The following is a 12,979-nucleotide window of genomic DNA, read 5'->3' as shown; positions in this document are numbered from 1 at the left end:
CTTTCTTTCTTTCTTTCTTTCTTTCTTTCTTTCTTTCTTTCTTTCTTCTTTCCCTTTCTTCTTTCTTTCTTTCTTTCTTTCTTTCTTTCTTTTCTTTCTTCTTTCTTTCTTTCTTGCAAATAAACAGGCACAGTCTTCATCCCCCTGATTTTACCTTTTCCTTGGGGTGTTGGTTGAGGAGTATAGATTGGGTGAAGGAGAAAAGGAAACACCATACTTGAGTTCCTTCAGCTTACTCTTAAAGTTTATAGTTTGATGAATTGTTATATATGTATACACACACTTCAAGGTAGTAGAGATTTCCATCACCCTCAGAAAGTTCTCCTGTCTACCCATTCTTGGCTTTCAATGGACACTAATGATGCCAACAACACTGAGTTATATGAGTAACATTTGAGTGCCTGTTACATTCCAGGCACAGTGCAAGGGGATATGAATATGGTGATGCCCTCACATAAGCACAGCGTCTGCCCTTCTGAAGTACACAGTCCTGTGGGGGAGACGGGCAGTGGTTAAAATTAATGTTCAGTGACAACTGTCAACTATGAGAATTGCTAGCATGAAGAAGTACACGGACTCATGAGAACATAAAGTTTGGGAACGTCTACCTGAGCAGGGAGGTCTTGTAAGAGCTTAGGTCAGGTAGCAACAAGTGGGTAGCACCAGCAGGTGATCGTGTAAGTCACCTTTCTAAAGTGCAAAGTGCTGTGCTAACTGACCAGATGATTGCGATCAAATACTCCAACTTGAGGTGGAGGCCGTGGGCAGAACAGTAATCCACCTCATGTTCGCGTATGTGTCTATGAAAGGAAACAGTGTGTTTAGATAAATATGTGCTATAGCTCAGTGGAACATGCTGCGTTTCTTCGTATTCAAGATGTGATCCCCATGTAATCACTGTCACTTGGACCCATGGACTCTGCAGAGCCACCTGTGCCAGCTTGGGCTTCCTGCATCACAACAGAAGAGCTAGAGTGGCATGCCCACTTGTTCAGGGTGGCTGCAGCCCGCTAACGTCAGCCCTCAGCTTACCCCACTTTGAGCTGCTTCTGCAAGCAAAGGATGCCACCAACGGAGAATTTTGTAAGATTCACTTGGGGTGGGGGGGGGGGGGTGGGGGAGAAGAGAAGAGAAACCGAAGAATTATTAAATTTCACCTTCAGGGGGCGTTCTCATGACGTCCAACCCAGGGTGGAGGTGTCCTACTTTTTTACATTGCTGTGAACTGCTGGGTTGGGCACCTGCCAACATTCAGGCGGCAGTTACATAAGAGCTTCTTTTTTTCCTGGAATTTAGGCTCACTGCTGATGTGTGACCTTCAGCAGCAATTGCCAATAAATGCAGTGGGGCTGTTTACTGTTAGACACTAGCAACCATAGAGCAAGCAAGCTCAATTCAGAGCATACAGAAGCTGTTGCAGAAATCTCTGGATGATTTGAGGTTTTTTGGTGTTTTTTTTTTTTTTTTTGGTAGCTTTTTTTTTTTAAATATCGTGAGATTATTCCACAATGACTGGAATTGTATAATTAAATCAGATGTGTTTTTTAAAAATGAATTTATCTGAGTTCCGATGAACGTGTTCTGTAAAGTAAAGGTGAAACTGTCATTGGGACTAAATGATTTTTACTTCTTTGTTTCTAAAAACAAATACCATTAATAAAGGGCATTGTGTTAGCAAGTGTGATGGTTTTAAATTGTTCTGGTAAAATGCTTAGGTAACCTATGTCAGCTCAATTTTCTTTAAAGCTCTCTGGTCTCTTAAGGTGGGTTTGCATAGGCCCATGAAGGACAGGTTCCTGCAAACATATTTGCAAGCCTGTTCACTGTTGGCTGCTTGGTTGGTTTGCCCCTTTGAGGTTTTGAGTGGGTGAAGAGGAACCAGAGGCTGATTCAGGGGTACTGGAGTTCATACATTCCCTTTGATGTGCTGATAATGAGGATCATAATACGCTTGTATTTCTTAAACTGTATTCAGTTTCTACTAGGGATGGTCCATGGAAAAAGACTTCATCTTTCAAAGGAAAATTCTAGAAACCTATGGCTAATAGGATGATTTATGTTGATGGCAGCGGAAAACAAAAGGTTTTGTTTTGTTTTTTTTTATAAGGCTGTGGTCTCTGCTAGTCTGTTGGAGGCATACATGAAATGTATGTATGTATGTGAACGGATAGTCTTGTACATACACCGGAAATAGGTGTATAGTCTAGGAAGACTAAGAGCTGTTTGTTTTTTTTTTTTTTTTAAGATGAGAAGGTATGATTTCCTTCATTTATAGTAGAACTTCATCCTTTTATAAAGTGCTAGGTACATTGCATATTGAAAGTGAGCATGCCAGTGTCTTAGAAGCACATAGGTAGTTACCACTCAAGGACCATAGTTATGATGCCTTGATTTGTGGCCTCATCCAAGGACACTTGGGATTCAGTGACTTGAGATTGATTTTGAATTTGTCTTTCAAAGCCAATCATTTGAAATCTATTTTAGTTTAAATTAGTTTAAATTTTGCTGACCTTGTCTAAAAGCAACGGGAAGACTTAAGATGAGAGAAATAAGAATAGGCAGTAGGGCGCAGTAGTGGGTTTCCAAGTTCAAAACCACACAGCATCAGACTGTTGTGCATCATCTGCTGGTTCAGGAGGCTTTGCCTTGATTGAAGATGTCAGCACCTGAATATAGTGACTGATCCTGGGAATAGGGTGGGAAAGACCAGACTTGTCCGAATTCAGACATGACCGTTTTCTCTCTCTCAGCATCCTTCCTTAACATTGAGGATGATGCTTCATGTAAAACAAAATAATTTTATAATGAAAATGTGCTGAGAAAAATAACCTCATGCATTTACTAAACATTATCAATTGCTTTTGGTAATTATGTAGCTGTTATCTTATTTGAACAATGTAGCTTATTAGGAATATGCTTCAAGTAATTGCCGTGAAGTAACCTCATCCTCAAGGAAATAGAACTGAAATCCTCATAGGAGGAAGTGCTGGCAAAGGCCGTTGGAGTTCTGTTGTTGTTGTTGGTGTTGTTTTTACCAAATTATATGCCACGTATAGTTTGGCCTTTGCCATGCCTGAACTCATTTTATGTCCTAGCAAGTTGTCTTATTTAGGGGACTGGCTCTTAAATATAATGAAATGAAGTTTACTAAAAATACACCAACGATTGTTTAATGTTTTAACTGGAGGAAACCCTAAAGAATATGTGCTCCAGTCTCCTTGACTGTAGGTCAGGACATGGAGGCCCAGAGAGGTTCAGTGACTGGCTCAGGTTCACATAAAGCCGGTGCCTGGATGAGCTTCTGGACACATGACCCTGTGCAGCACGTTGGGTGTTTCTATTCTGTTTCATGAACGGATAGCATTAAAAAGGTGTCCTTCTGTTTACATAATGATTCCCAAGGCTGCACAACATCCTTTGTTGTCTCAAAAGGCTTCATGAAATGTTCAAGGAGAAAAGATAATTTTAATGTCATTTTTATCTTGGAAATTAATTGCAAAACAAGCATGACAGTGGTCTAAGGAAGCAGTGGACTGACTGTACAATCATAAAGCCTATCAGAGGCCACTGATGCCTGAGTGATTAAGAAATAGCCATATACTCCCTATGAGCATACTAAACGTACTCACGATGCTTCTTCAGACACAGAGATGTCAGACAGGAAAATTGACAAAACTGAACCAAACCCCACCACTTCCAGGTTCTCTCTTCTTCATTTCCTTTAACTTTTGTTTGGACTGGGAAAATGAGCAAGACGGTAGCTCTGGGGAGTTCCTCCAGTAAACCCATGCCTAGAATTCTTTTGTTCTAATCATACAGGATCACTATAAAAGGATATGTTAGTGAGAATGTAGCCAGAGATGACATGTTTTTCCATTGATACCTTCAACTGCTCTAAAATGTATGGGCCATTACCTTAATTCTCCTTTTTCTTCTGTGTCCCTTTCGCACTGAGATAGCAAAAATGTTTACACAATTTTAATTCTTTAGCCTAAAGCATACCAAATAAAACAATAAAGTGTTTTCTTGGGTTGTGATATTATTTATGTCTCGAAAAGACCTATAACCGACCTGGCCATACTTCCTTCCGTCTGTCCTGCCACTCTGTGTATCCCCACCCCAGCAGGAAGCTCAGTGCTCTGGGGATACATTTTTTCCTTCCCCTGAGGTTAGGGGAGTTGTGCTCATGTCTCAAAATTCTTCTGTCCATTATTGAGTGAGCAGCCCTCTCTATATGTCCACACTGTCCCTGGAGAATTGCTTTCATCTCTGTACTTAAAGAGATCTCCTATATTTTTTTTCTTCATTTTACCTGTTGGAAATAGAAAATAAGATACATCATGATGTTGTATAATAACATTCTCACATCAAAAACATCGTTTCCATCTGGGGGATCAAACCAAGGGGGTGGGTAGCATTGAGCTGGATTGAGACACCACCAGACTTCACAGGTACAGTCCTTCTGTGCTTTCAACACATCCCCTGGCTCACCACCAAACAGCCACAACCGAACCTCAGTACGGGCATGCTATGTCACTGGAGCACTGCTAAGGCAGGCCAAGGTCACTCTCTTGCAGCAGGAGCCTTGGCCTCATTCCATAGTCCCAAACTGCACCTTGAACCAGCCAGCCGTGCCCTGTGCGTGACTTTGGTCCAGGGAGGTCTGGGTGGGGTCTGGCAGTTACATCTGACATCAGTTCCCTGCTTGGAGCGCGTGCCCTGTGGAGGACAGATTGGTGGTGCTGTCTTTGGCAACCTTTGGACCCCTGGGAAGGAGACTGCCCCCGAGACCTCTGTTGTCATTACCCACCTGTTCCTCCCTCCCTGCACCTTTGCGGATAGCCCTGGAATAGCTTTTCCTCTCTTGATGATCAAAACACAGGTGTGCAGCGGTTCTTTGTTTGGCATCCTTTTTTTTTTTTTTTTTTTTTTAAATACAGATTTCCTCCTTGGTCATTAGTAGTCTTTCGTTTCTTTGTTCATTTTAAATAAATTTCCCTATCTCGGGCCAATTGTTCTTACAGCATGACCACATTTAATCCAATTTAAGAGAAAAATGATCTCCCTGCCTCGGTTGCTGAAGATGTGGTATAGCCAGGTCACCTCATCTTTGATCTTGCCTTCTGTGTTTTGTCCTTGAGTGTTGGTCTCTGGACTTCTTTGTACCCCACGAGATTCAACTGCCATAACTAACATGATTTGTTTTACTCCCAACTAGCTACCACAAGCTCCGGATTCTGAGAACTCCACAGAGGTGTGTGTTGCTTACCTATATTTGCAATGACAGCAAATATGGGTGCTTCTCAGTTGTCCTGGTTGAGTGTCTGAGTTGTTGTGGGGGAATTTCTGTCCTGGTGGTAGATACAGGAGGGAAGTCCTCTAGCTGGGCTGGGAACTGATGGTTTCTGTAACTGAGGTGGCTCTCTCTGTAGAAAGAATGTTCTGAGTTGCTGGAGGTAAACCCAAGTGTCCCTCCAGGTGAGGAGATAGGGCTCTGTGAAGGCTTTCACACAAAACTGTCTCCCTCTTGAAATGTTCTTTTGAGAGACTCTGGAATGTCAAGACCTTTCTCTTGTTACACAAAATAAATCCTGGGTCCTGTGCAGAGATGATGCACATTTGAAGTTCTGGATATTAATGTGTAGTTTTGGTGAAAGCTGCTAATATAGTCAGTTTCACATTGCACTCTTTCTCTTCTTCTTGCTAACTAATCTTGTTAAATGAGGAACTAGAATTAATTAAGGCATCTAAAGTCTTAGAGATGCTTTCTGGGGCGGCATATTTCTAACTATGAAAATTTACTTTCAGAAACTATTCTAAAACCACAGTAGGGTAAAGCATGAATGAAGCGCACTATATTTAAAAAAAAAAAAAGTCTAATGAAGATCTTAAAAATGAAACCGATTACCAGGTAGCTGAGTTGCAATGTGGATGCTCTGTAATGATCAGTCTCTAATAGGCTGATCAGAGCACGTCACTCTTAGCAGCTTGGATTAGAATGCTGTGTACTGGTGGGTCGGGGAGAGCCAAGGTGCCATGTATGTGTCTGTTCAGAAGTGTGTGCTTTGATGTTCTTATGCATGTGCCACGCAGTTAATGCATGTATGAATTGTGAGGACCTGCCCAGTTATGTAAAAGTACATAATATAACATATGGCAAAAAAAGTCATAAGTCTGCTCACTTTATTTATAATTTTTTTTTTAATTTTTTTTTTCAACATTTATTTATTTTTGGGACAGAGAGAGACAGAGCATGAATGGGGGAGGGGCAGAGAGAGAGGGAGACACAGAATCAGAAACAGGCTCCAGGCTCTGAGCCATCAGCCCAGAGCCTGACGCGGGGCTCGAACTCACGGACCGCGAGATCGTGACCTGGCTGAAGTCGGATGCTTAACCGACTGCGCCACCCAGGCGCCCCAAGTCTGCTCACTTTAAACAGTGCATCCGGGTTGGGGACAGGACAATTGTTCAGTATTCAAAGTAATCGAGCATTAATATGTGTCTGGGAAAATTTTTTTAAGGGCCTATAATCCTTTTGTGTAACTCTTTGCTCAGTCTGAGCTCTTGGTGTGTTTCATTTGTGACTGATACTGAAGATGGTCATGTCTGCCTAGTGTTGTACTTAAAATGGAATTTCTGCATGCTTAGCAGGAACTTGAACCGAGTCCCCCCCTGAGGCAACTGGAAGACCATAAAAGGGTACGTAGTCTTGGATGTTGGGAGCTAATGACCATAACACCTCCCTCAGCCATACACTATAATTTAAAGACAGCTTTTGTTGGTGTTGATATTCTTAAAGTGCTAACTGGCTCAGGACCAGTCACAGCCATTTGTATCAATGAGGGTAACTGGAGAGTCTCCCTCTTTACCTACCTATAGGACCAGTCTCAAATAATGACCAGCAAGCTAATAAGTTTTTTGTGACCTCTTTTCTTTTTCTGTAGTGGCTTTCTAGTTAGGTGAAGTCATAAATATTTTTTTGTAAGTCATTGATGATCATTATGGGTAATTTATAATAAAGTATAGTGAAAGCCTTGATAATTGTACTACTCAGCTATAAAAACAGCTAACGATATATTTATTCTGCCCATTTTTTACACAGATGTGAATGTGTGCCCTTGAGCATTTTCACTGTCCTTGGGATTAGTCTAAGTGTACAACTTGTGTACCTTTTGTCATTCAATATTAAATATGGTCATTTTCTTTGAAAGTCTTTGAACGTTAATAGCTGTCTAAAGTTCCACAAATAAGCAAGTAGTCTGTCATTTTATCCCTTTGATGAAGAAATGAAATGTGTACAACTTTGGATAGATTCCTAGAAGGGGAACTCTTAGGCTAAAGGATAGACACTTTCTTAAGGTGCTGATTATGCATTGCCAAACCATTTTCTACAAGGCCTGTATACATCATTAGCATGCTGACCAATTCATGTTATTCGTGTTTGGAAGATAAGCAGATATCCTGGGCTTCTGAGTACTTATCATATACCAGTGACTGTGCTAAGCCTTGTACATACGTTAACTCATCAGTTTCTATTAATGCTGACCTTAACCCAGTGACACGGCCTTCATCCCCAATTCACGCATTAGGAAACTGAGACATAGGCAGGTAAAGTACTTTACTCAAAGTCATGGAGTTAGGACACAAGCAGTTATTGCAAAGATTGCTTTGGAATTGTGGTCATCAGTGTCCAGAGGGCTTAGGCCTGAGATCAGGGGGCAGCCTGGTGCACCTTTGCTCTGCTGACACGATCCAGCCCCTGCCTGGTCCCACTTTGTCCCAAATTCTTTCCACTCTTCTGCGATTATAATTTCTCAGGCTATGACCAAAGAATAGCTCCCAGAGAGTTGGCATTCAACCCTTCCTCTCCAGCATCCTGGATCTCTTGCAGTTCATTGAGCGAGGGCCCCTTGCATTCCTGTGTTTTCTGTCCTTGCCTGTCCTCTAAGAATTACCATGGGCCTTAGAAGTAGCTGGTAAGGCCATACAGGTGTCCCTTACACCCTGGGTTCCCACGGGGCACACTGTTGAATGCTGCGCAAGCATGTCAGCTTTAGAATTAAAAACAAGTTCAGGTTTCCCTTTGCCAAGTCCTAGCAGTGTGATTTGGGCCTCAGTTTCTTCTGCTGTAAAATGAGGCCATTAATAGGCTCTACCCCCTTAGGACCGTTCTGCTGGGGTGTGCACGTGAAGCACTTAGCACAATGGCTGCACTATGACAAGGGTTGCTAACTGCTGTAGTTACCTTCCAGCTTGAAACACTTCAGTGATTCGGTATACACTAGTAACAAAAGGCAGGTATGTTAACATCGAGGCACTACCTTAATGCTGACTAAGATGTGAAAGGCCCACCACTCATGTGAGAGGGTGATCTTTCCTGCAGCACATGATTTTTAAGTGCCTGGAACCTGGGAAGCCAAAAAGTTACTTTTTCTCTCCTGTGTAAATGGCAATGTTAACTCCTTAGTGCCTTGTTCGACGCTTGGCTATATTTCCACCTGTCCTTAGCCACTAGTCTGAGAGAAATGAAACTTGTGTGAGCAAACTGCAAGGCAGGAGCTTGGTTTCATTACTCTACATCACTGGTCTACCATTTTTATGGTTTTAAAATCACACTTCCTGCAAAAGAAGCTCTTGGCCTTTGCCTTTACTCAGTCTTAGGTAATAATGTGTGTGTGGAGTTACTTACCAAGACAAACATCTGATACTTGTTTGTATACTACAGGTGTGAACTGCTGGGAAAAAAATTACTCTTATTTTTTAAAAAGGGCTGCGTGGCCAAATATTAAAACTGAAGAAGTAAGGTTATTTGGGGAGTTTGGGGGGTTTTGTTGTTGTTGTTGTTTTTCCTTTTCTGCAGTCAGGTTTCTGAGCCTAGTACTCTGAACAGTTTTGTGCTCTTGAGTAATTTATATCACGATGATTAGGAAGGCTTTTTCTCTGCGGATTTTAATTTTTCCTAAATTAAACCACTGGCTCAGAAAACAGAATTTTTCTTCAACCTAAGTTTTTACACTAGGGATTTGCATAACTTTTTATAATGTTGTCCATTTTCTTTTTTCCTTTTTACCTAAAATTATCAATCTTTATTCTTTCAGAAAAAGGAATAAATCTCAACTTGTTAAAAAAGAAAAGAAAAAAGGCAAATCCCACATGCTCTGTGGGTTTTTTTTCCCTTGCAGCTTAAACGTGTGTGTGTGTGTGTGTGTGTGTGTGTGTGGAGAGAAGGTGAGGTGAATATGTGCCAAAAACCTTATAATTAAAAGGGAAAAAAAATAAAAGTTCGTAGGGTAGAATGTACGTGTGTGTGTTTTTCCATAATTAGCACATTTCATGATATTCTCTTATGGGGGAAAAATGTACCATTTGATGCATCAGTTGCTATGGTAACTGCCAGGGTTTTTCTGTGGAAAGAGAGACAAAATGGTAATGTGAGATCCCTCTGTAACTTCAGTTGGCGTCCAAGCTGCATAAATGTGAAGTTCCTGTTCCTGGAGTCCACGTGTTCCCAGATGGCATGTGCTCCTTTCTTCACCTCCTGCTTGCTTGATTACAAACTGACCATAGTCTTGCTAATTCCCCTCGAACTCAGAAGTGGAAAATCTGAGTCTCTCCTTCCTTAAGTGGGATTATAGTGCAAAGGCTGTGGTTGACAGTTGCTTAAAGATGCGTGTTTGTCAGTTGGTCACAATCGCCCTGCTTGTGACTTGACCATTCCACCCTACGATCCTCCAGATGCTTTTGCCAGGATGGCTATATTGGCTGTCTTCTGTGATTGCAGCTCTTAGGTCTCAACTCCCTTGTCAACCTCCCAGTCCCTGTGCTGCCCAAAGGGATCCAGTTAGAGACTTGGGGTGGTTTACTGTCAACCATTCCCTATTTTGGAAATTCAGTCTGTATGTTACTGAAAGAAAATCAAATAGATACATCATTATGTTGAAAAAAAAGAAATGATGTTCAGTCTCCTGTTACCTCCAATGTGGAGGTAACCTTTTCTTTCTCTTTTTCTTTTTGAGTAGGCTTTTTTGAACTATCCTTTGAAATTTATATTTCTCTTATGAAGTCAGCCTTTCAGTAGTATTGACATTTTAACAATATTTATTCTTCCAGTCCAGGAGCATGGAATGTTTTTCCATTTTTTTGTGTCTTATTCAATTTCCTTCATAAAAAAAAAAAAAATTAAGTCACCCTTTCAAATCACCATGCTCTCAGTGACTGCTTTGGAGAGTATCGATGTGTTTGTACTGTACTGGTCCTGGAGATGTAAACAGCAGCAGAGCTAAACCTTTATAACAAAAATGTGGTTTTCTAAGCCACTAAAGACTACTGTACCAAATGCAGTCCATTTAAAAAGTACGTGAAAATCTCAGAAATAACTTCCCCATCGGAAGCAACTCTTGGAATTTTGTATTTACAGTTGTTTAAGGTGGGAAACAAGTCTTATGAGCTAATGGAAGCACCATTCTTTGCTGAACTACGATGAGAGACATTTGTGGGTGGAATGGATAGAAGAAAATAGAGATTTTTCCATTTCCTGAGCTTTGAGTTAAGAATTAGTACTTCCCACCCCCTCCTCTCCTGTTTACCCCATCCCAGTTTGTCCCTGGGGTCTTTGACCAACCGCATGAATTGAGAAGAAAAATTTGGCAGTGTAGCCCTAAGACCTTACGTGATTTTGGCGCTGAATTAAGGAGTTTTCTTCCTTTCTCCTTGGTTCCCTGGTCCCATCTCCCTCTGGCCCCCAGCCTCTCTGCTCCTCTCAGGGACCTTCCTGGCCTCCTGTCTGCTCCATCCCATCTTATTTTGCAGACACCCTACTTGAAGTCTCCAGACCTATTCTTGGAGCTAATTAACAAATCACTTTAAATTCTACTGGCTCATGTTACCGTTGCAGGTCTCTTCAGAAGAACTCTTGAGCCTCTATTTTAGACACCTGCTATATTTCAGCACGCCTTCTCTCTGCTAGACTTCTCACTTACCCCTCCTGATGATGTGCCAGAGGAACTCCAGGCCTTACTACTTTGTCCCTGGGAAAGAGCGTGGGGGAGAACCATACAGCCTCTGACTTTCAGAAGCTTCCAGACTGGGAGGTGTCCTGGGAGTCACTTAGCATAACTGAAAGTGGAATAGAGCTGAGAATAAAATCCTGCTGCTCTGTGCCGCTTTGCCAATGTCCCCGCAGTGTTAGAGAACAAATCACAGTTTTATTTATTTATTTTTTTTGGTTGGAGTTGTGTGAAAGAGATGTTATGTCTTCTGTCCAAGATTCTTTTGATGGTTATATTTTTAAAACATTTTATTGCAGAAATGTTCAAATACATACGAGAAGAACCAGAAAACTTTTAAGAAGCCGCATGCGTAACGGCTTCAACAACCATCAACTCCTTGCTGCTCTTGTCTCATTTATATCCCTACCTATTCCCTTCCCTTGTTATTTCAAAGCAAATGTCAAATGTCGTTTCATCTATGGTGCTTATTTTTTGAATGACGTATCTGATATCTGCCACTTATTTTCCATAGCATTTTTCTTCACCACTTGACCCATTGACTGTTTCTATTAGAAAGGCTTATGTTCAGCTTATCATATCATTATGCAGTATTACTTTTATGTCTTAGTATTCTCTTACAATCTTATGAATAACTCTGTGCCTGGAGTAACATTTTTATATTGCTATGTGAAAGGTGACCTGTAACAGTCTCTTTTTGTCTGAATTTTATTGGCTTACTCCAAGGGATTTTTTTGTTTTTGTTATTGTTAGTTACCTTTCAAAATTAATGTTCTGTATTTATCACCGTGAGAGAGAGTACTTGAGATATTTAGTATTCTAGATTGCTGCTTTTTTTTTAATGATGTGGTTTCCTGAGAAAATATTGAAGAAGTTAACTTTACAGTTTCCAAATGCTTTTATTAATAATTTATTTTTTCACTGAGTGAAACTGAGCCAATTATAACTGAGTACCTCTGTGTTTTTTGAATATTAGTAGCTTAGTTATGCATTGAATTCAGAACCTGATTTCATTATCCTGTTTGAATTAAGGGTGAGGCGCTCAGGCAAATTTTGGTCAACCGTTACTATGGAAACATCAGACCTTCAGGAAGAAGAGAAAGCCTCACCAGCTTTGGCAATGGCCCGCTGTCACCAGGAGGACCCAGCAAGCCTGGGGGAGGAGGTAGGCTGTGTTGTGTGCTAATTAGCTGCACGTGTGAATTGAGTGTGCCACGTAAGAGCTACATGTTTCTACTTAACAGGTTGAAACTCTGACAGATGAATTTGGGTTGCCAGTGTGTTTTCTAGCAATTCGTTTTGTTTTTGGTCTACCATCAAAGTGATAGCTAAAAATATTTCCCTGCAATTAGATATTGGCTAAGACTCTTGCCCCTCTTTCCAGTACAGCAACCCTCTTGGTGATTTTTGAATGAGTCAAGGAACTTGATTTCACTGCCTGTTTTCTTGTGGTCATTAGGAATCATTCTTACCATTAAACAACAATGACGTTAGCAGCAAGGATGGCAAAAGCTCACATTTATGTTATAAATGAGTGCCAGCGCTCTCCTAAGTGTTCTACGTTCTTGTTTGCTCCTCCGAGTTCTTCATTCTATGGTGGGTAGTGTTGCTGTCCCTTTTTAACAGAGAAATTGGAAGCTTCTTAGTGACTGGCCTATAATTTGAACCTTGATAGAGCTAATTCTAATGCCTATGCTGTAAGCCTCCCAAACTCTTAAGAGAGTTTTTCTCCCCACTACAAAAAAAAAAAAAAAAAAAAAAAAGTCCAGAATTGCATAAAAGTAAATCCTTAAAGATGTTACAAAACATAGTAAGCACAATTACAGGTAAAAGTTGCAAGTACATTGAACTCATTGGGGGTGTTGATTTGAGTTTGGGGTGGGAACTCATTGCTTGAAGCACAAATGTGACTTGTCTGATTCCCTATCTCTAATGAAGACTGTTATGGACTGCAGATTCTGTAAGTAGCACCA

The 12,979-nt window shown here is 41.0% G+C and overlaps 1 protein-coding gene across 6 annotated transcripts in view; it reads left to right on the top strand.

The window, feature by feature from the left end:
- ITPR1 (inositol 1,4,5-trisphosphate receptor type 1) overlaps positions 1-12,979 on the top strand; it is a 329,757-nt gene that overhangs the window by 210,990 nt on the left and 105,788 nt on the right. For 2 of the 6 annotated variants that reach the window (XM_040492112.1, XM_040492109.1), the window contains 3 exons: positions 5,219-5,254; positions 6,652-6,699; positions 12,039-12,171. In XM_040492112.1, coding sequence (XP_040348046.1) covers positions 5,219-5,254; positions 6,652-6,699; positions 12,039-12,171 — 217 coding nt within the window. Of the gene's footprint in view, positions 1-5,218; positions 5,255-6,648; positions 6,700-12,038; positions 12,172-12,979 lie in introns of all 6 variants that reach the window. The other 4 variants (XM_040492110.1, XM_040492108.1, XM_040492113.1 and 1 more) reach the window with 2 other exon arrangements.

Source organism: Herpailurus yagouaroundi, unplaced genomic scaffold (assembly GCF_014898765.1).
Source record: "Herpailurus yagouaroundi ecotype Mexico unplaced genomic scaffold, PumYag 183, whole genome shotgun sequence".
Lineage (NCBI taxonomy): Eukaryota > Metazoa > Chordata > Mammalia > Carnivora > Felidae > Herpailurus > Herpailurus yagouaroundi.
Note: the sequence above shows the minus strand (reverse complement) of the source record. Positions and strands in the feature narration are given on the sequence as shown.